Here is a 23,492-nt window from a genome sequence, read left to right as displayed (position 1 = left end):
TTCTCACGAAGACACGAGACGCTGGCAAACCTTCCTTCACCATATCGTCAAGACTAACGATTTCCTACGGTATTGGTGACTGTGACTAATTCGTAATTAGCGCATTATTCATTTATAAGTTAATTAATGACCGTTCAGATCATTAATTTACGTTTACGGTTGTAGGAGTTTCAAGAGATTTCCTTCGCAGAATTAATTCACTTAATCAAAACACGGTTAAATTGACAGCAAAACGACGAAATTCGCAATGTGCAGTTACAATTAACATTTGAAAAGATAGAAAAAACACAATTCTCAACTTTTCTGACGTAAACATAATTTTCTTTCAAAAAATATGGATCTCTAAGAGCAATACCTACGTGCGAGACCTATTCGGTATTAGACCAAGAATAATGAAGTCACTTCCTAAACCTAGTTCCCCCCAAGTGCGGCCTTCTCTTGCTATACAGACTCACGCTCGGTAATAGTTTTTTGGTTGAACTCTTGGTCTAAACCCCTGCTCCAACCTGCCTAGATGACTGTTTCTAGGTCTAGACAAAATGTTAGAGGGAATTGGCCCGGTCAATTACCACTTTGTTATTGCACATTATGGGTGTCTCGGACTATATGTTCGTGTGTTTGCTGAGCGCATTGCCAGGTACGTTAAAAATTTTTACTATATACTTTCCCTTTCACGTACATACATACATTTACGTTCGGTTTGTGCCGCAATGAAATTATTTGCACAAGTAGATTAAAAATTTTTTTGCAAGTGCAAACGGCTTTGAAGGATACCGAAATTGATTTGTCTTGTAATTGGGCAAATTTAGATTTTGACTAATCAAATTTTTCGCACGTGAAAGTAAGAGAATGTCTTCGCAGAACACTGTTCTGACCCGGATCTGGCCCTATTATCGGAAAAATCGTTTTCGCTCAGTGCAAAATTCCTTCATTACTCCATTTCTCCGGCCATATGAATAATAACCATTATCTAGTGCCACTTACAACGACGATTAATAATCACGTTTTTTGCTCAAAGTTTGATGGTAATTAATCATTCATAGTAATGAATTTGGCTTATTACAAATCATGTATCGACCGTTAATCCTTGGACGTAAGGGAACATGAGAAGTAGCATTTTATGCCCATTCAATATGCAATTTTATTACTCAACTGCAATTTCCTAATATCTAATAAGGTGGATAATTATTTATTTGCTCACTATTGATGCTCGTCACAACTTGAAACACATTATACCACACTCGAGTGATTATTGTGTTTCAATTTCCCATTACGTCCTCAATGAACCTTTGAAATTGCTTATTATTCAATCTCTCTTCCTTGAATATATTATGCACATGTTGAAATTTTCACATAATTACTGTGGCGTTCTACGTATGTATGTAATATCATTATATTCAATTGCGTGGAAAGTGTAATGAGAAAAAAATTAAATGTTATTTTAATTTTTTAGGGCCACCCAGTGTGGTTCTGGACGGTGCCAACTTGCAGCTTTATCCACTAAACAAGAACAAGTGCAGTCATGTTGACCCCGTGCGAGATATATCGTTTCAACTTTACACCAGGTTAGTCATATTTTCATTTGTCTCTAAATCTATGTTTCTGTATTAATTCACGTTTCCGTGCTCGCAAACGAGTATTTTTGAATAAATTCACGTTCTTCGCCTTCACGATACGAATTAATTCACCACTATCACGCTTTTGGCGCCGCAAAACTCGATTTTTTTTTTTTTTTTTTTTTAATGAATCACCCTCGCAGTGGGACAATTCTCTACATACGTCCCTAATCCCATCTACGAGCAACGTCGAATAATCTGAAGTGTAACAATAATTAAGATATTACATAAAATCGTAGGAACTATCAATGGTAATTAAGCATTATTAAATGAAAATAATGACCATTAGTTAAGTTACCGGACACTCCTTATCGACCACTTTCCAAGTGATCCATGAAAGACACGGAGCGAGTCATTGCTTCAGAAAAAAAATCATAAAACCAATAAAAATCATATAAATTATCATTTAATTAAAATGCACGTAATTTAACTGTTATGTTGTGAAGTGTATCAAATCCGGCGAGTGTATGGGTTGTACGGGGGGAAGAGGTGGCCCATCGCCTTGTGCTTATCCAGCAGGAAAAAAATGACACACTTAAACGTTTCTGACCCACAAAGCCGCGAATTTGATTATCACTTTTTCAATTAATAATACTCAAACCGTTAAGTAAATTATTCAATTTTTTTTTGCCTTGACAGACTTTTTGTTGCCCAAAACTCCATACCTGAAGCGAAGAATTTTGCGTGCGCAAAAATGCGATTTTAAATATGTTACGTATCCTGAAGAAATTTACATCAATGCCCGTGATTAACCAATTTGCACGATTGAAAATAATGACCCACTTTTACACCAAAAGCATATAATTATTAATTTCTAGTGTTAGCAAATATGCATGTATTGGTATTAACCTGTTTGTCTTGGCGAATGTGTTGAAGTAAAGGAAAAATGACATTTCGAACAGGGCCTGGTCCATTCACCTCTTAAGAAATGCGCGATAGATTGACACACAATGACAAATCACGAAAGTGCAATTTCATGGGCGTATAATTTGCCAGTGAGCATTTTTTTTTTTTGTAACGATTTCCTTAGGTGCAACTACGGGAAAAGTCATTGTTGCTGACCATGGGATTGTCTATAATGAATCGTCAAATAAAGAATTCACACATGGAACAGACACTTAATCTCGATCTCAGGAAGTTGTTCCAGCCACCACTACAGACCGCGAGAGTTGCCAGCTAGCACTGGCCACTGCAAGGACCGTTTACTTCGCTCACACACCGCGCGCATCCGCCACTTTGTCCAGACATAAAATTTCCAAAGAAATGACATGGAACGTTTTCCACAGGCACAACCCCCTATCACCCGCCCCCCTGCGCATAGACGATGACGCAGCCCTAGCCAACTCGCACTTCAACTTTTCCGAGCCCACAATTTTCTTTTTCCACGCCTTTTTTGAGTCTTACCAGCTCGTACCAGCCACATACATTCGGACTGGTAAGGTGTTTTGTATAATAATGGAAGTAGGATTAGTTAATGGTAAACTCCCATAGAAACGTTCAGCGATTTAGGTTTTAGAGGAGGTAACCTTGCATTTTAAGCAATTAAAAATTGTAACTATACTGGAATGGAATTGCACCGTGAAAGGTTCCTAATAATAGCGTTCCTAAATAGTTCAGAGCGAGGTTATGGTTGGTGGTAGTAAAGGGAGGTTTAATAGTACGACACCTTGATCAGGTACATTCGTTTTCTACGTATCGATTACCGAAAATGAACAGGAAACGCCGGCATTGTCGCGGTTTTGGGCTTTCGTTCGCGCAGCAAAATTTCCAAGAATTTAACATATCATTTCCATAAGCTCGGAAAGTGCATCAACACTTCGCCCACGTAAAATGCAGAATTTCACTGAAGATTGACCATCATTATGAACTGCACTGACCTTTCCAAACATCGCTGAAACTGCAGATTGTTGCAGCGTAGTGAAAGTCTCTCGACATTGACCGATCTTGACATAGAAATGCGTTCCTGGTGTAATACATTACGTATTTCTTACACCCATGTAATAATAGTTAATAACCGTGTAATTAATGCAACTAGTCGTTCAAAGTATGCACGATACACATACTGGGCCATTCATGAGGCAAAATAATAAGATTTTTGTCGATTTACATATAAAGCTGTTGCGTCAAAGTATGCATCCATCATCCAACGATAGGACAAGTACTCCGATTAATCTCAACGTATCGTCGGATGACGGATGCACGGGGCAAACTCGAAGCTCCCGTCCCAAGCATCCGTCATCATACGACACGACAAGTGTTCAAATTTTGCCAGATCTTCACTTTGATCGGACAACGCACGTTTTTATCATATATGACTAATGCTAATCTCCCGCCATCATATCGTCGGATGACGGCAGTTTATCTCGCATTTTCAGCTTACACACAACGTGGAGACCACAACATCATCCTCCTCAATGCACCCCGCCTGGAGGCGGGGCCTTGGTACCTAACCGCTGCGCAGAACACCAGGGTTGTCGGCGAATATGCTGCGCAGTTCGTCGACTACATGGTATCAAGGGGATTGTATCTGCCCAGTCTGCATTTGGCCGGGTTAAGCTTGGGGGCACACATGGCGGGGGTGTGCGGAAGCAACGTGAAGAGCGGGAGAATTCGACGTATCACTGGTAAATGGAGATTTGCGCATAATAACAATGAAAAAAAAACCGTCAACTGCCATCATTTAATCCTGAACTGATACCTCCATAAAACCCAAATTATACCCATGAAACCATTGACGAAATTACAGTCGGGTGGCCTCTTTGAATAATACGGTTATTGCGGGAAATTCTGCGAAATTTAAGAGCTTTGCAAGGGGCGAAACGGTAATTGGCAACAATTCGCCTAGATCCCGCCAAAGCTCTTTCTTTCCTCCGTCCACAAAAGAAGTCAAAAATCTGTCCGCAAATCCCTAAATAAATCCCCACATGTTGGACACTCAATCCAGGACGGATTGCCGGCCATCAGGGCTTTTACGTACAAAAGGGCCTGGAAAGGAAAAACTTTGCTTTTCTACAAAGTAATCCATTCCATTACGGACGACCCCCTTGAAAATTTTAAGCAGATCAATTTTTCCGTGACCCATCGACGAAAACCTCGTACATTTTTAACCAGGGGATAAGGGTGTTTTAGGGGATGAATTTTTCACTTAAAGGGTTTTTCTGTTCTCAGGTATGGATCCGGCGGGCCCTCTCTTCACTAAATGGCCGAAAAGCCTGAAATTAGACGCGAGCGATGCCGAATTCGTCGACGTCATCCACACCGACGCCGGGATTTTCGGGTACCCCAATCAAATTGGACACGTGGACTTTTGGCCCAACAAGGGCATAGCCCCGCAGCCCGGATGCAATTTAAATGAAGTCAAAAAGAGAAACCCCGATGCCCTTATGGAGTATGGTGGGTCCAGTTCGATTCACTTGACATTAAATATACATTAAAATCGTTTTCTTTAGCTTTTTGCAGCCATTGGAGATCTTATCAGTTCTTTGCGGAATCAGTAGTGAACCCTCGTGCATTTTTAGGGGCCGTAAACTGCAATAATTGGGGCGATTATGCGAACGGGGTGTGCAGCGAGGAGAATAGCTTCACCTCTCCTATGGGGCTTTATGTAGATCCCAGGTAAACACTCGTTTTGTCGAATTGTGTTCCCTGAAACGCTTATGTACTACGTTTCCTTTGCAGGGCAAAGGGGAACTTTTACATTAGAACCAATGCTGCTTCTCCGTACTCAAAAACGTAGAATTTGCCTTCACAATGTTCATACGCGATTTTCTAATGAGCACATACTTGTCTAATAACTACTTTGTTCCTATCATGGTATTTGCTACCTTCTCTCATGTCTACAATCTTATTTATATCGACGTTTCTCTTTCTACATTTATATATATATATATATATACATATATTGCTAACCGCGTTACTACCGCCATTTCACCACTAGTGCTATAATAATTCCGAAGACTTGTTCTATCTTTGGTAGGCAATCGTATGTTTTGTAAAATTAGTTGTGTACAAAGTTGTAAGCATGATTAATATGTAGTTTATTTATTGAATAAAATGAAAGTGGGTGCTGAGCTGTGGCAGTTTTGATTTTTCGGTTTTAGACGAACGGTAAAGCAGCGCTCCGCCGCTGAGTCAAAAAATTGCGATTTACAGTTCGAATGCCCCCGACGTCCCTTCGTCCCAACAGCTTCAATTTATCATGTTTCCTTATGACTCACAGGCATGAGCAATAATTTGGAAGAATATCAAAACGTATAGGAATGCGTTGCGGCTCTGTATAAACGCAAGTTTGACTAGAAAAATCAGAAGTAACCATTAGGCCTTCCATAAGGTGAAATTCAATATTCGACAATTAATTGCGGCCCCCAGAGAAAGACGTTACGTCACGAATTTACATATGGCATTACATCAGGAATGTTTTTACGAAAGTTATTTAAATAAATTCTTACTAATTTGTATGTTATTAAGACAGGTCAGCGGGGGGGATAATCAGGAAAAAACAGAGTTGAAATAAGGTAAAAATCGTCAAAGGTTTCTGTACGACCCAGCAGTGAAATCGACCACCCTGTACACAGCTTTAAATTGTATTGCACTGCGTATTCTAACTAGGTCGAGTCGCCATCGGATAGGTGGTAGATCGTAAATAGAGTTAGGGTCAAGTTATTATCAAGGAGATGATGTGCCCCCCATGGTAGACTTTGGTTGGTGCGTGTGAATTCCCACTGAGTTCCTTCGCCGGCATCGGCATACTTATGACGAGCTTCGTCGGCCCTTATGATGCAGACGCGCAATGCGCAGTTACCGCCGACGAAAGACTTCTCGGCGGCTTCAGCAGCGCGATCCGATGCGACGGACAGCGCATGCGGCGTTGATGGCACTCCCCCACCGGGGTACGCCGTCAGAGGGTTCGGTACTTAAGACTTTCCCGAAGACGGGCCATCAAGGCATTCCTGGCAACGTCAAAAAGGAACTGATCAGGAAAGCAACGGATTACACTCCGGAGCATGCCATTGCGCACAAAAGACCGAGACATCAGCTACAAGATGACGGATGACAAAACGGAACAGACCTGCACGCGACCGAGCAAACGATTGCTGGCAAGAGGAGAAGGCTACAGCCGTGAGGCTTCCTCCGCAATGATGGGAGAACGAAAGCCAGAGCAGCGTTCCTGGTTCTTCTGATCCATCGTCGGGAAAACAAACACGGAAATCGAGCCGACGAAGAAAGAGGCGTCCAGGCGGACGGAAGAGGGCAGGGGAACCCCATGTCGGCGGGGTAACTAAAGTCGAGAGAAACGAGAGGTGGCGAGCGCCTCCCCGGACAGGCGAGAAAGACCTAGAGCCAAAGCAGAATAAAAGACGATAGTTCTGCCCAACTTTGTTAGCTCACAGATGAACAGAGGCGCGATCCAGGAATTCGAACATCGAAACTCGAAAACCTTTGCGACACGGGGTTTTTTAATGGGTGAAATCCCCACACGGACTGGCTGCCCGGACATTGGCATCGTCTTCTGGCAAGATTTTTTAATCCCCCCTCCCCCCAAGAAAAAGGGGCTTTCCTATTCCATTCCAACTCCGATTCCTGCTGATGTTCGATTCGATTTCGAAGTGAAGACGAGGGCCGCGTCCACCCTCGTAAACGCAGCTGCGAATTACACCCCCAGAGTGACGAAACGAAAACGAACGTTTTGACTTTTCTAAATTTTGACAATTTCAGGGTCGATACGGGGGAGGAGATGCGCGATAGCAAAAGCCAAAGCTGCTTCGGAGAAGTCTGACGGCTCTTAAACGCGTGGAGAAAATCCGAAAGGAACCTCAAAACACCCTGTGAGTGGGATTTGGGCGATTTAAAATTGTTGCGGTGAGGAAGCAAATTATCCAAAAACAAAAAAAAGGGGAGAAAGTCGCCGTTTCCACCTTCGTCTTGAGGGAATTGCCAGGCAGCTTCGAAACGGGGGGAAAATCGTCTCGTCGGCTCCAAACGCATTTCTCAGAGCAACATTGTTTGTTCGCAGTCGCAACATTAATTTCAGGTTAAATTGTTCCTCTGCAACATTCGCCTCGTCCATTTACTCACGCACAGTGACGTCACTACGAATGCGACTTACGTATAATTGCCATCATATCGGTAACCATTCATTATCACTTAGCATAATGGGATAGCGAAGCGGGCATTTAAATTCCTTAACATTTGAAACAAGGTCCCCCTGGGGGACCTTGTGCTTCTTCGGTGTCCAACATTAATTGCTGTAACCATTGGACAATTTTTTACGGTTTTATGTTTCATATTCGATGATAAAAACTACGAAAATTATTTAGTTGCTGAGCCTGTGCCACAAGACGGTGTTTTAATAACATATCGGGCTTGTGCAATGCCCATTACGCTTTACTAACCAGAAATAGTGTTTTTTTTTATTGTTTTCAATTTTATCGCGCACAAAATTTTAATTAACAATGTTTGTTTAATTTATCGCAATCGTTGATATGTCGGCAAGTGTGTCTGTGTTCTGTTTGCTCACCAATTTACCTGGTAAGTCTTTTTTATGGGGGGTTTAGTGTGCTGGAAAGAGACTTGTTTTTTAGGCCCGCCGCTCGTTCACTGGCAAAATTTCTCCCTCCAGTTGTGGAGCGTCAACAGGAGGTTGTGCCCCAAGATCGACCCTTACAGAGATACGATTTTCCATTTATACACACGGTAATTGATCGAATAGAAAAAGGAGGTGTGACGAACGGTTCTGTTTCTAGGAATAATCCCGACGAATCGAAAATCCTAATCCCCGACGATGACGAATCGTTAATCGCCTCGGGAATAGACTTCTTTTACAACACCATAATATTCTTCCATGGATTCCTCGAGTCCCACCTAGCGGACGACGCTCAATCGATAAAAAACGGTGTCACAAAGCCGTTCTGAAAAGTTCCCATTTCTTAATTCTCAAAACTTTTCCAGCATACCTGCAAGAAGGCACCTACAACGTAATTCTGGTGCAAAACGAGCGGTTGATTGCAGGACCGGACTACTTCACGGCGGCCAAAAACTGCAGACCAATTGGACAATATTCCGCGAATTTCATCGATTTCCTGGTCACGAAAGGGTTGAAGTTGCAAAATTTGCACGTGATTGGTTTGAGCCTGGGGGGACAAATCGCGGGAATGACCGGGCAGTACGTGAAAAGCGGAAAATTGCCACGAATTACTGGTGAGAATCTGACTTTCGAGACTGGTAACGCCACTGAAGTACGTTCGTATAGCTCATTACTCAGTTATTAATCCCATTTCATGCGAAATTCGAAAACTGAAGTGTAAAGCTACAAAATTGTGGCTTGGAACAGTTCATTACTGCGTTTGCGGACAGGCTGCGCCGCTGACTTATTATTATTATTATTATAGTTTCAATGCCGTCAGGAAAAAGTCCAGGGGCGTGTCAAACAGATTTAGTCGAGTTTGAAGTTTTCTAGAAACGGGAGAAAAATCACTCAATTTCTAGCTCTAGACCCCGCCGGACCCCTATTCAACGGCAACCCCATCGACGAGAGATTGGACCCCACCGACGCCGATTTCGTCGATGTAATTTACACGAATTCCGGTGTTTTCGGCATGAAATACGCGGTGGGACACGCGAATTTCTGGCCAAATGGTGGAACAAAACAGCCCGGATGCACCATTCCAGAGGTGATATCCAGATACGGAATCGCCCTAAATTGGCTAGGTTTACACCCCGCATGGGCGCAAAAGAAAAAAATCGTTTTCACGTCACTTTTGTAGTGTTCTGCAATCACTTTAGATCGTATCAATTGTACACGGAATCGATTTTGTCGCCGAAAAGCATGCCGGCTAAGAAGTGCAAGAGCAACGTTTTTTTTAAATTGGGAAAGTGCAGGAATAACGATATTGCCTACTTGGGGTATTTGGCCGAACCCAGGTAAGTTCGCTCCATCGAATAACGGAACATTTCCTAAGCACCGAAATCCCGCACACCGCGTGTAAGCCTACAAGACAGCACTGTAATGGAACAGTGTTTAACCCCAAATAAACACATCCATTTTTGTTCCAGAAATCAGGGGGACTACTATCTGGACACTGGGTATACAGGAATTTACGTTGGTTGACTCTAAACTGTTAAACGTGCTGTAGAATAATTTATTTCGGGTATCCAGAACTTCGTTCTGATGGTTATTTGTTAGTCGCTCTCGATGGTAATAAACAGTGGCGTCGTCTAGGCACGCGCACTGCAACTATATATGTACAAAAAGGGAAGGTTTGCGCTTTGATGTAAATTTGTTTATTGCTGAATGTGTTGGAGAACGCCGAGAAAATCCCTTTCTAGTTTTAGCAGAACTGCACGTATCCATGAACATTTTCCAATCTACCACTTGCAGCCATATTAACTCAGATCGCTGAGTTAAAGATCACTGACGATTTCGCACCGAACGTGAATGCCTCACGTAAAACATGATTCAGTACGTTGTTTGTTCCAAATTCTACTGAATAAAATGAGTCGCATTCAAGTCTGCTTATAGTACTTTATTTCCCTCCATCATGGACTAAACGGCGAATGGCGAGAGCGGCCTGGAAGATTCGATACAAAACGGAATTGATATTGAATGTTCATTTTACGTTCTACATGACAGATTCGCTATTCAAACAGAACTAATTCACGGAAATTGAATTTTCAATCTCTCCCTGTTCGGTCCTACATACGTAAATATCTGTTGAACTACTCGGGCTCGTCAAACACGTCATATCGCCTTTTGTTGACACTATTGATCTGAGTTCCTATGAGTCTCCTGATTGGGTTGTAAAATCCATTAACGAACGGACGAAATCGAGGTTTCAAATTGGAAAAAGTGACGCTGTTGCTGGATTTTTTCGACTGCAAATTTTTGGAAAAACCGGCCAAAAGAGGCGAATATCGCATTAATTTTCGATGCGGGACCATTGTCAAATCCCCTGGACGGGTGCTGAACCGGTCCGGGTCGCAGCCCCAAGATCCAACTCTTGGACTGCACTTGGAGCGCTTTCTGTCTGTCAAAACTGGCTCGACGAGCGACTGCCACGTCAGCAAAGCAAAAGCAGCGGCGTCCCGGACGTAATTTCGGCCGGTGCGGCCGGACGGCGAAAGGTCAGATTAACCGAAGCACTTGCGTCTAAAAATTGCCCCGTTCGAAAACGCGGCGGCACGTCAATGACGTGCCGTATGCTGCTCTGCTGACATTTAATTTTGCAAAAAATGCGCGTTTTAATTCGGTGAAAGCAGTGCCGTTCAAAACACAATTTACAAGTGAAGAAGCGGCAGTAAGAAAGGGCAAATGGATGACATAAATTCCGCACATGACTGAGTTTCAAGAGACCATGGACACGCTAACGAGTCAGGGTGCATGGAGCAATATAAACAGTGGCGGACGCCGCTCTATGTATGCCGGGACTTGATTGGTTTTAAAAAATGCATTAAAAACGGAAGCGGATTGTATTGACACTCTAAATTGAAAAAATGACGCCATTGATGAATATCTTTGGTTTGATTTTTTTTTAACAAAAAAATGTTTTAATTTCCTAAAATACAACAAAAGCACTCGACTACTGTTGGGGCAGCGCACATGTTTTGTTTGGTCGATACCCTTCCCGAATAAAGCTTTTAGCGAACACTGTTATTCCGTTTAAGAGCGATTTATATTTTTAATTCGCACGAAATGGAGGTAATGGAAGATGGAAATTTAATGGACAAAGTAAATATTTTAATTCAACGCGATATGGAATATTACAAGGTATTTCCCGGGCCATTTCCACTTAGTAGGAACATTAATTTCCCATTCGCATCAGGCGAAACAGGCGGTGCTGCAAGAAACCATTTGTCCTGGAATTATAGGAGGTAAGCTGGATTTTCCACGGTCAGCTTCATTCGCAGCGGTTAAACTGGCAGTTTGGTGGGAGGAGGAGTACGTTGCCGCTTACAGGAAACCTTCAGGTACCCAAAAACGCGTCGAAATCAACTGTAATCACTCCGCATTTGTAGGACTCTTTCAAAAAAATATTCAGGGAAATAGGGAGAACGATGAAGCTCTTGGAGGGTGCGGGGGAGTGGTGCGATCGTCAGATCCTTCAAAATTCATAGTAAACCTGTGTAAATCTGCCGATCAGCTCTTAGGTGCCCGAGACTAGTCTCAGAAATGCGTAAGACGTGAAATATACCAATTTTTAGAACATCTGCACGTTTTGACTCAAGAAGCACTGGACCATGCGGATTTGACAGTTCTGACAGGTGGGCAAAGTATTTTGGAAAAGCAAGTGAACCCTAAGCCAGCTACGCCACTGCACAACGGTCCGGAAAAAACAGTATCGTACCACACGGATACTTAGGAAGCCAAGTTTGCAACTTGTCGTTTCCTCTTTAAGTTTGGACCGCCAATATCTCGAAAACCGATGAGGAAACATTCTTAAAAAAAAAACACCTCAAATCGATTCCTTTAGCTCTAAACGCTCAGGCGATCGCAACATTTTTGGTAGTTTCTGAGCCGCGGAGTCACCATTAATTCCTTTTAGGGACGATTGGGGCCGCGGCCCTCCTTAAAAACTGCCTATGGTTCTACATTCAAGTCCTAAATGACGACAAAACCTTGCCCATTCAAACCTTACAAGCAGGCTATAAGAGGTACAACGAAATGTGCGAAGCCCTGGCAGAACGACTGCTGGACTTGCACTCCAGATTGCTCTCCCTGTATATCCTCCAGGATGCAGATTGCCTCGATTGGGAGAACGAAAAACCGTTTTTTGAGTCCGAAAGGGGGTCCTACACCATTCAGATGTGGTGGTTGTACATGCAAGGTAATTGCTCAAAAACCAAATAGATTTCAACGTCAAATTGTCATAATAGGTACCAAGGAAGACTTATGGGACACGGTCCCTCCTAAAATGGCCCAACGCGTTTTTTCTGGAATGCTCAACGAGTCCCTCACGATACTCACAGTGAGATACACTCAGGTGAGAGTTGAGATTCGAAAAACGGGTAATTTCGCAGAGCGAGCAATTTAAGAGCGTCCCCACCGAGGCCCGAAACCAGCTGCTCCTGGTTGATGTGACCAACTTGCTCATGTGCGTAGCTCAGTTGCTGCCGGCGATCTGTGAATCTGCAGAAGAGCTTCTCGGAATTCAAATTGAGAAAATAAAGAGCAAAATACTGAGGGATATTCACGTGAAGTGTCAGGACTTGTACGTGTGTTTGTTGCTGAGAGGGGCTTCATTGGATTCGCTTCAGAAGGTACAAAATGCTATTGGTAGTATTTGCGGTTGCATCAAGTAGTATGTTCCATTAAATTTGGAAATCTATGGAAATTATTCACAGGTTTTTAAGAAGAACGCAGTGTTTTTCGATCCCAAAGCAAAATCGCCAGCCAGCTGGCTAACGTTCTCCCTTCCAGACATATTCACCAATTCACAAAAACCATTACACACGCTCGAACTGGTCGTGCTTTTAGCGCAGCCCCAACCCAACTGGGCTTTACTACTGAAGGTACCTTTTCGCACCTTTACGACAAACCTCCATTTCAAACTCACGCAATTTCCAGGTTTTATGTAAAGACAGCTTCAAAATCCTCCATCTAATGCTTAAACAGTTTATGGACAAATTCCAAGTGGAAATGCAGAGAAACAACCCTAAAACCTCCGAGTGCGGTAACTTTTTATGTCCCGGGGATGGTAGTTGCAAGGACGTAGAAATCACCACTTCCACCCTAAACAATCACCATTATCACGAACTTATCTTTTCCGCAACTGAAGTTTTGCTACATGTAGCTGACGCTGAAGAAATCAAGAATATTTTACTGGAAACTATTGCAGAGGGGGTGAATTGGGCAAAGTGCTTCGAGAGGCGTAATGTATGGAACCAAATTCGTCCTCCGTGGTACGAAGCCATGCTCAACATCGCCTCCCCAGTTTTGAGATTAATCGAGGAAACCGTAATCAATGCTCTACAAACTGGAGCCACCATGTACCAAGCAATGTCCCTGGTTATCGCCTGTTTGAGCCAGTTTTGGGATATGATCGGTACGACTCATCAAACAGTATCATTGATCGTGACTACGAACCGTGTCGTTGTAGATCCCTCCCTGTTGAAAATCTCCAATTTGCTCCAAGAAATAATTCCAGTAGACGTAACTCCCGTGAGCAACTCTGTGCTAATGCAGATTTTAGTCAGCGCCCTCTACACCAGTTTCATTGGTAAAACTAACCACTAAGAAGTTCCGTTAATTACCCAGTAATAATTATGTCAGCCAGATCGGAAGCTCTCCCCTTCAAAAAGGAAGTTACGTTTGAAGACACCGTTGAAGCTGCAGAAGAACATAGGAGACCATCCAGGAAATCGATAGACAGCTCTTCCAGAAGGACCAGCACTGCGTCGCTGAGCAGCTCTGCCATAGCTGCGGCCGAAGCTCTCTGCAGCATCGGTAAGAATCCGTCGTTTCATTGAGAAACAGAATTGATGGGGCTACCAAAAACATAGACGAGGACAACAAACACACCGACCAGATCGACGAGTTTTTGGTTCAGGTTAACGAAGCTGAGGAAGAGTTCAGTATGTTCATCAATGCAAGCTCCAGGCAGTTGGAACTAAATCAGCAGATGGTCGAGATTGTTGTCAGCGATCTACTGACTACCACCAGAGGAAAAAGAAGCCTTAAGGTTGGTTTGGTGGTACAGGCCTAGGATTAATAAAACGCTTTCCCACAAAACAGTTGCCGACCAATCGAACAATCCAACTTTCTCCCGTGTCCGTGCATTTCCAGATACTCTTCCACTTCATGAAGCACAACAAGGAGTGGTTCTTTTTCAAACTGGGAATCAGCCCGAAAACAACCGCAGAGGAACCCAACAGACTCCTGAACAACCCCGAACCGCTGCTCCACAAGATGTTCCATATTGGATATCGCCCTTTCGACCAGGTAACATTTGCCCTGGACAACGGCAGTTGGAGTGCAATTTCTAGTTTTCCACAGCTTCTGACAAATAATCTGAAACCGAACTGGCTGCATTTATTGCAAAATCCCATGGGAATAACTCGGGAAAAGGTCTGGACGCAGCTGTCTTGTAGATGGGAATTTCAGAGTGGCGCTGCAGCCAGATTATCGACATACGATAGTGAAATTGTTGGGAATTTGAGTCTAATGTTGAAACAGTGATTACCGGAATGGGGGAGCGTTAACCCTAGATTAACCGAATTCTGGGATCAGATTCTTGTTTGGGGATACGCATTTAAACAAATCGACGCGATTGAACGACGTTCGTCGACGAATCTGTCCCCGGATTTAAGAATCTGGATATTTTCGAAATTCGATAATTGATCGAATTGTTATTAGTGGAGCTTCCTTCGGCGGTTAAATTGAACCCCCTGCGGGCATACGATCCAGGTAGAGTTAATTAAAAGATATTGCACAACACACAGTTGTCTCGTATTTTGCTGACCCGGATCCCAATTTCTCTCTGTAACTGGGGCGAATTAATTCGCCCCAAATTAATGACATTTTTCTTGAGCTTCCCGCGACATCTGCTCGCTTCTGTTCCTGGAACGTATATAATTAAAACATGTCTGAATTGAACGTATTCATAGTTGAAATGCGGATTTCTGAAATTCAGTCTGATTCCAGAGGGCTTATTTTTGATACGTTAATGCGGGTATTAAAATGTACGTTTATGACCGGCAGAAGGGCAGTTGGGACAAGCTGGGAAATTAACTGTCCGGCATTAGCTCGAATGACGTTCGGTGCCACGCGGTAATATTTATTTCCTCGAATTAACTGTACGAATCCAATGGACGATCATACTCTGCATAAATCTTATTATTCACACACCGTCTTTCATGCGCACAAAAAGCGGCAATTAACTGCATAATGGCGACCGCGAGCTATAATAAACTGATAATGATTTTGTCCGAGGCCTGTCAGGCCCAGATAGCTTTGACGGACATTCAAAGCTTACGTGTACTTAATTTACCTGCTGCTGGCTTCCCAATCTCTGCGAAGAAGCGATTAAATGGTAAAAGAGCAGCTAAAAATAATCGATCGGACGTACAGTTGCGGACAAAAGCGTGGAATACCTTCGGACACAACACACGGTGGCGGCGACCATTTTTGATTCGGCCTTCGGGGTTTGTCGGTGAGGCGAAGGTGTGCCCCCACATCCGCCACACAGCATTTGGCTTGGGGACGTCGTTTTTGGAAACAATATTTCCCTTGGACTTAAAAGTGTGGAATGCCACGCAGCGTTGCCGCTCACTCGGGACGTTGTCGGTTATCCGTTTTGTACGAAACGCACCGAAGGCGAACAGGTGTTTTCGGGAAGACTTTCGAAATTCCACGGGCCAAACGTCACGTGGTGGCCGCAACCAAAAAGACGATGCGAAAACGTTAAAAATTAATCAATCAATCCGAAATTTGAAGAAAATTTCGCACCTGCGGGGACGTAACGGACAATCTAAAGCCTGGACGTCCAAGAAAGACTTACGCCCCTACCGATCCACGGAGTGGAAGAACGTCATCTGCAGATCCTGGCAAGTCCTCCAGCGTCGTTAAGCGAGAAATCACTAACAACGGTGGCATCAATGTGAGCGATCGCCCTGTACGTCGTCGATCGTACGAAACGAGTTTAGTAAGGAGGATCGCAGGGAAAAGCTGCTTAATTTCTAAGAAGAACTGAAGAGCCAGAACTCAATTTGCTCACGAGGAGCATTGGTTTTGGTCGTCTCCAAAGAGGAGCAATGCTCTCTTCACTGATGAAGCTAAAGTTAATAATTTAAATTCTGAAGGGAAAAGTTATGTTCGTCGCCCTGTGGGGACCAGGTTGGACCCCAACCATCACAAACCAACAGCGAAACATGGCGGAGGCAGCTTGACGGTATGGAGGTGTTTTTCTCGATCCGGTGGGGGACTGTCGGTCGAGACTGATGGAATTACGGATCGGTTTCGATACGAAGCCATTCGTGAGAACCGCATGCTGCCATTTGCTGACGAAGTTATGCCTTCACTTTGACGTATCCAGCAGGGCGACGACCATAAACGTTCGTCCCTGTTAGTGAAACATTGAGCCGAATAACAATCACATCCCCGTATTAGAATGGCCGTCTCGGTTGCCGGATTTCAATCCGATTGAGCATCTCTGGAAACACTTGAAACGAGAAAAACTCGTGACAGGAATATATCCAATCGGGATGAGTTGTGAAACGTCCTGAAGGAAGAATGGATGAAGATTCCTATTTCCATTTGTGAAAATTTAATCGGACGCATGCACTGTCGATGTCGGGCCCTTATCGACTATTCGCAAGGAGGACATGCAACAGAATATTATTTATCTAAAGTTCTGTATTGATTATAATGGATCCTACGAACTACTCCATTTTTCTTTATCCGGCATGATTTATTGTTTTTATTTATTTTTTATATTTATCGAAATAAACTTATTTGTTTTTGTTGGCAATATCGTTAAATATATACTTGAGTGTTTGTACAATATGTTTGTTTTTTTAGTAATCAACTATTTTGATATAAAACTATGATGGATTTGGAATGTTCCATACCGTTTGTCCGCGAGTGCACGTACGCAAACTTGACGGAAAAAACGGAAGGGAGAACGTGGAATCTGGTGCTAATGGTAACGACGTCGGTGCGCCGACACTGAATTGACGGAAAAATAATAACAACCATTAAAGTGATCGCAATGCTTTCTACGTCGAACGCCGCTGCCTGCATTTGCCCATTGCCAGCACGAGGAGCTGCCACTTGTTTCGCATAACTCGGGAGGAAATTTTCATTTTCAATCATCACAAAAATACGTTTCATTTTCATTGCTCTCGAGTCTGTGATGAAATGACTATATTCCGCGGTTTTTTTTGCAAATATTTCGTCCCCGCTCCCTGCCGTTCCCCGACGAAGGATGCACGATGATGTTCCGTCAATGAGGTCGCATCTGATGCATTTCTCCGGCACTCTTCCACGTTCTAATATCTAATATTCATGCACACTACAGAAGCCGGCGTTTCCGGGTCCGGCTTTGGCTATTTTTTACCCCGAACGCAATACGTGAAATCCCGACCGATGGCGCACTCGTCTGTCCGCATTAAATCTTCAGGAGGGCCTCACAACCCATCTGGAATTAACCCACATTATATTATTTATAGTGCAAACTGTCGAAATTCTAGAATTAGGCCGCGTTCACGAGAATTAACATCAAACAGTTAATTCAACCGTAGGCAGATTTATCCGAGGCGTCCACACATCCGGAAAGCACGATTACAGTCAAGAGATTAGCGCACGTTTCGCTAATCAAAAGCATGTTATTTTTGTGCCTTTGAAGGAGAATCGATGGAAAAATTGAGGGGGAGAAACACCAGCCATGGTAAAGCCGATGGGTTATTAAACAAAGCCGTAAGCCTATTTACAGATCAGCGTTCGCCGATGTATGTCAATGTTAATAATTGAACCGGCTCAGGCCCCCGGAGATAACTTAATCTTCTGCCAATATGCTTGCAAGAGAATACTATGGGCTAATTAATCCAATAAGTTTACTAATCCGCTTGTCAACAAACTGAACACCCCCGGTATTTGCCGAAAATCTTGGTTTTTTCTCTGAGTAAGCACTAGTCGAAACCAAAACCAAAGTTCGTCGTTATCTCAAATGACACATTTACCTGCGCGGTGATAATCTAACGGGGAAATTATTTATCAGTGATTTCCATGAATAAATAACGAGGCGAGTGCGTTCGAATCAGTATTTCACGGCGTACCGCAAGCATGTCGGTAACTGGGAAGTTTCTCTTAGATAGAAATGAGAATTTTTACGAACATCTCATCGCTCTAGGTAAACCCCCGATCCGCAGCCGAAGGGCTTTATTAAGCTCTGTTGTTGTTTAATTAAAGGAATTCCTGAGGACCGGGCCGAAAGTGTGAACAAATTGAAACCGGTGCTGGAAATATTGATCGAAGGGAAAGAAGTCACTTTCACGAGCTCCAGCGAGGAGTTCCATCACAAAACTGTGCTGCTGTTGGACGAACTTGTGGATGAGACCATCGCCATCGACTATCAGCTAAAGGTAACGCGTTACGTCACAACGTGAAACTCTACTTTCAATAAGTTTTTCTCTTACCGAACGACCGTAAGAGCATAGTGAGGAAAATCGACGATCACACTTTGGAAATCGAATCTACGGGCACGACGCTCGACAGAGGGATCAGACGATACGAATTTTCAGATAAAAGCCTGATTATGGTGAGGTTAATGCAATTATCTGCGCTTTTAAAAGCCCTGATGTAATAATTAATTTCATTGATCAAGGGACGTGCAAATTTTAGTTAACGTTCAATTATTGAACCCGAAAGTGTCGGTAGACAAAGTCTACAACACTATCTACGAATCGATAATGATAACGATCCCGTCATCGAATCGTCTCATTTTCGGCTCAACTACTCAAACAAAGACGTATTAGGTCGTGTAGTATGAAATGAGTACATTCCCGAACTGCCACATCCAACTGCGAATAACTTCACTCTAAATCTGCAGTGCCACAGAAGAGCATGCGTGCCCCCCTCGAAAACTGCTTTTTTACATAAGGAATTGGATAGTAAAGAAAATCCTTTTGGAATAATTATACAGGGTGAGTCGGGAGGATCGTGCCAAACTTCAGGAGCGAGTTGTACATGAAAAATAAATGATAAAAAAAACTCAAATGTTGTCATCCGATTTTCGTTCGTTTACGAGTCATAGCGTAAATAAAATTAAAACATAAAATTTAAAAAAATTATAAATTTCATAAGAAATTCCACAAATTTGGATATCATAAGTAAATGTTCAACAATATCGCCATTAACTTCTGAACATTTTCGGCCTCGTCTATGAAGAGCATTCGTTGTGCTCCTGATTGTTTCATGTCTCTCTTTAATGGCAGCTGCAGCATTTCTAATGCGTCGAGTTAGTGCATCTCGAGTGTCCACTTTTACTCTGTACACTTCAGTTTTAAACCGACCCCACAAACAATAGTCTAGTGGTGTCAGATCTGGAGACCTTGGAGGCCGACTAATAGGGCCACCACGACCAATCCAACGTCCAGGAAACGTTTCGTCTAAATGTTGCTTAACCTTTACGTTTTAATTTTACTCACGCTATAACTTGTAAACAAACGAAAATCGCATAGCAACATTTGAGTTTTTTTACATTTATTTTTCATGTACAACACGCTCCTGAAGTTTGGCACGATCCTCCCGACTCACCCCGTATTTGGACTTGACTTTTTTATGTGGAAAAGGAACGTCCTTCCTCTTTCGAACAGAGTTTAAAGCGTTAAAAATTATTGAAAACTTTTATTTTTATAAAAATTTTTGTGTGGCCATGCAAAATAGTGAAATTCGTGCGTTAATGAAATATGAGTTCCACCGTGGAACCACAACAGCTCAGACGGTTCGCAATGTCAACGATGTGTTTGGTACTGAAGTCACTTCACAGCAAACAGTGTCTCGTTCGTTCATGAAATTTCGTTCTGGCAATTTTGACCTAACAAATGAACCACGTGGACGACCTGAAACTCAAGTGGACAACGATCATCTGAAAGCCGTGGTGGAAGCGACTCCACGTCAAAGTTCGTTCGAATTTTCGTTAATATTCAGTGTAACCAAAAAAACAACGTTGACTCATTTGGCTGAAATTGGTGAGGTGAAGAAGCTGGACAAGTGGGTACCGCAGGGTACCGCATGAGTTGAGCGACATACAGAAAGAACGACGTCTCGAAGCTTGTGTCTCTTTGTTGTGCCGGTATAATAACGATCCATTTTTGATTGTTACTTGTGATGAGAAATGGATCCTACATGACAATACCAGACGTTCATCGCAGCGGTCGGATCGAGATGAACCATCAAAACATCGTGCGAAAAAAAATCTTCATCAAAAGAAGCTTATGGTGTCCAACGCAGGTGTCTTCCATCACAGCTTCACGAAACCTGGTGAATCGATTACGGCTGATGTCGACTGCCGACAACTGACCGAAATGATGAGGCAACTGACGGTTAAGCAGCCAACATTAGTCAGTCGAAGCGCGCCGCTATTGTTGCATTCGGCCACACACCGCACAAGTCACCTCGGCCAAGCTACAGGAGTTGGAATTGGAAACTCTTCGTCATCCTCCGTATTCACCCGACTTAGCACCCACTGATTACCACTTCTTTCAACATTTGGATAACTTCTTGGTAGGGAAAACATTCAACTCCGACGAGGCTGTCAAAGCTGCCTTCCGCGAGTTTATCGACTCCCGGCCTGCAGGCGCTTCTACAGCAGGGGAATCAATGAACTTCCCGTTACATGGCAGAAGTGTATTGATGATAATGGCGGTGCACATTTCGACTGACAATAAAGACATTTCATATGGAGAAAACATGACTGAAGTTTCAATTCAATTCTACTCATTTCGTACTACACGACCTAATATTTATCTCTTTAAACGGTTAAGTTTAAATGGAAAAATCGATGCATTTGCCGCCCGTTTTTTTCGTTGATCATCAACGTTGGGGGCAGCGTTTTCCCCCCGTCCCCACGGGCGGCAGTCCGTTGTTCCGTGGGGCCCGCCGAAAGTCGCGATTCGGACCGCTCTCCTCGCAGGAAATGTCAATTTTTCCGAATATCGAATTCCCGCTCTGAACCCGCAACTTGTCGAGGGCCCCCTCCCTCTAGTTACCGTCATCTCTTGTAAGTGTTGTTTCCTTTTTAGATCATTCAAAATAACAACCGAAGCGTACCGGTGGCGAAACGCTACTACTCCAGAATATCATCGAATCTTTGAGGACCCATCTTTAACATGCAAATTAATTTATTCTAATCAAATTATTCCTTTAATTAAGCGACAGTTTTAGGGGTATTTCAAGCGGCCCAGGCTCACCCTCGAAGGAGGCGAACGAGGAGGATGATAATGCGGAATATTTCAATAATTGGAAAGACAAAGAAACAATAAACCGCAATACAAGGAAAATCAAAAACCGTATCGATTTTATTAACGCGATTACGACGATCCACGGAAATCAGCCATGAAATATTGCCGACGAATCATAATAATAACCCCGGCATAAATCACATACCTTATTCAGGTAAAAAGGGGGGATTCGCAACGTGGTCCATCGGCCTTCTGCGTCTGGCGCCGGTCTGGACGGTGCGTGGAACGAAGACGCCCGATCCAGAGGCGTCGCGACGCTCTGCCAGCATCCCCGTGCGCGCTATCTCGCTCCAGTCCAAAGTGGGCACCGGAATAGAGCGGTTTACGTTTTTCCAATCCCGAGTTACCTTCCCTTTTCTCCGTAAGCCCACTCACCTGAGTAACGCGCACCTAGTGAACTCGGCTTGAGCTCAAGTTTTCAGCGAGTTGCGGAGGCGAAAAGAGCGTTTTTTCGCAACGTTTAAGGCCGGTTTTAGAAAGTTTATTTTCGGAAAGAGCGTACACACGTTCGGGCAAAAATAATTCTGTGACAACTTCGTTGGTAAGTATATGCACTATATACTTTTGTTCGGTATTTTATTGCCGCGGGTGACTCACGAAGCGCACTTTCATGCCAGGCTGACAATTGGTTCGGGCAAGACAGACGCTTATTTATAAATCGCAGTTGCGGTTTCTAATTGACTTTTCAAACGTCGCTTAATTAAATCAAATCGTGCTCAAAGTACACGACGAGTTCGTTAGAGATTTTGCGCAATTGCACTCTCGAGGCTTCTTCATCCGAGGGGTCAATATAGCATGGATCCGTGGCTCTTAATTGCGGCGGCAAAAGTTGCGGAAGAGGTCATTTTTTTGTTTTTTTTTTTTTTCCGCGTATCGACGCCCCCCCCCCTCACGCCCCGTGCGGGGCAGTTGTTTCGAAGTCGCCCTCGCCGATTCGAAAAACGACCGGAAAAATCCGGGCAGCCAGAACCCAAATCGTACATCTGTCTCGTTTGCACGACCGAGAAATCGCATAAGTCTATCACCGATTCGGGTCGCTTGCGAGGTTCTCTGCGGAATCGAACCGCTTCGAAATGACGTTTTGTCCCCTATCGCGAGGAACGATGAGCCGCCGATATTTCGGGAAACCGCAAGGCGAACGCCTTGTGTGCCCCGTGTCTCGGTCCGGCCAGGTCAGCGTGGTTCCCGAGCAAATTTATCCTCAATTAAGCAAAACCGGATTTTCCCCGTAAAACAACCGTTTAAAGGGAAAACTTCCATTTCGGCGTTTTGACCGAAAAAAGCCACTTCGCTTCACTATTTTTCAAAGATAATTGCGAGCTACTCAAGTATCACTCACTTCGTTTTATGCCTCGTGACCCCTTCGGCTGCAGCTCCCCTCCGTCGCGCTCGTCCTCTTCCGACAAGGATGAATCCATACCCTTCAGAGCCCTAGTCCTTACATCCTATCGCACTTTCCACCGTTAGAACATGTTCTAATGGCGGAGAGCGCGTGTGGAGACCTCGTCCTAATAGCGGTGAAGGAGGAACATCACCCTTGTCTATAACCCCGTGACGCCGCACCAGGTTCGCGTAGCTTTAGAAACTGAAAAAAAAAAACAATTGTGACGTAAGAACAACGGGCGCCCCTGGACTGTCGCCTTCACCGCACGGTGAACAACCTAAGTCGATCGAGAGAACTGAGTGTAAAACACTAAAAAGATTTTTTCCTAATTGAGTGGCATTGCGCTTTCTGCCCTCGCAATGCCCCCCCAAGGAACTCGCCTCTATTGAAACCCCCAGCTTGGGGGTGCCTCACGCGGACTGCAAACTCTCTTTTGATTCGCGACAAGGGGGAGGAACCGGATTTCTGTCACTTTTCTAATTTCAAACGCGGGCACCTCGGGGTCTCAGGAAGCGATTGATTAAAAAAAAAGAAAAAAA

General features: G+C 43.7%; 4 protein-coding genes and 1 long non-coding RNA gene across 7 annotated transcripts in view; 4 read left to right on the top strand and 1 right to left on the bottom strand.

Annotated features, from left to right (window-relative positions):
* LOC136345864 (uncharacterized) overlaps positions 1-23,492 on the bottom strand; it is a 63,607-nt gene that overhangs the window by 9,369 nt on the left and 30,746 nt on the right. For all 3 annotated transcript variants that reach the window (XR_010733216.1, XR_010733217.1, XR_010733215.1), the window contains one exon: positions 22,909-23,154. This is a non-coding gene — a long non-coding RNA (uncharacterized lncRNA). The remainder of the gene's footprint in view (positions 1-22,908; positions 23,155-23,492) is intronic.
* LOC136345879 (uncharacterized) lies at positions 326-9,821 on the top strand. The gene is made up of 13 exons (XM_066294540.1): positions 326-637; positions 1,454-1,565; positions 2,903-3,051; positions 3,992-4,240; positions 4,785-5,009; positions 5,066-5,231; positions 8,083-8,144; positions 8,198-8,309; positions 8,360-8,508; positions 8,565-8,813; positions 9,102-9,323; positions 9,380-9,536; positions 9,669-9,821. The coding sequence occupies exons 1-13, from the start codon at positions 589-591 to the stop codon at positions 9,721-9,723; spliced, it is 1,956 nt and encodes a 651-aa protein (XP_066150637.1). The 5' UTR covers positions 326-588; the 3' UTR covers positions 9,724-9,821.
* On the top strand, positions 11,129-15,773 carry LOC136345828 (uncharacterized). The gene is given in 13 exon segments (XM_066294450.1): positions 11,129-11,379; positions 11,435-11,759; positions 11,814-11,873; positions 12,155-12,436; positions 12,486-12,592; positions 12,645-12,869; positions 12,954-13,168; positions 13,170-13,654; positions 13,709-13,828; positions 13,882-14,055; positions 14,112-14,290; positions 14,395-14,550; positions 14,605-15,773. Coding segments are annotated over 13 exon segments (2,586 nt in total). The 5' UTR covers positions 11,129-11,304; the 3' UTR covers positions 14,788-15,773.
* LOC136345859 (fatty acid-binding protein 1, liver-like) lies at positions 18,320-21,615 on the top strand. The gene is made up of 4 exons (XM_066294519.1): positions 18,320-18,457; positions 18,517-18,689; positions 18,758-18,865; positions 21,351-21,615. The coding sequence occupies exons 1-4, from the start codon at positions 18,391-18,393 to the stop codon at positions 21,420-21,422; spliced, it is 420 nt and encodes a 139-aa protein (XP_066150616.1). The 5' UTR covers positions 18,320-18,390; the 3' UTR covers positions 21,423-21,615.
* mub (poly(rC)-binding protein mub) overlaps positions 21,805-23,492 on the top strand; it is a 56,103-nt gene continuing 54,415 nt past the window's right edge. Inside the window, exon 1 of the mRNA XM_066294463.1 lies at positions 21,805-22,110. The gene's annotated coding sequence lies outside the window, so the exon portion shown is untranslated. The remainder of the gene's footprint in view (positions 22,111-23,492) is intronic.

Source organism: Euwallacea fornicatus, chromosome 21, assembly GCF_040115645.1.
Source record: "Euwallacea fornicatus isolate EFF26 chromosome 21, ASM4011564v1, whole genome shotgun sequence".
Taxonomy (NCBI): domain Eukaryota; kingdom Metazoa; phylum Arthropoda; class Insecta; order Coleoptera; family Curculionidae; genus Euwallacea; species Euwallacea fornicatus.
The sequence above is the reverse complement of the archived record's forward strand: the minus strand, read 5'-3'. Positions and strand labels throughout refer to the sequence as shown.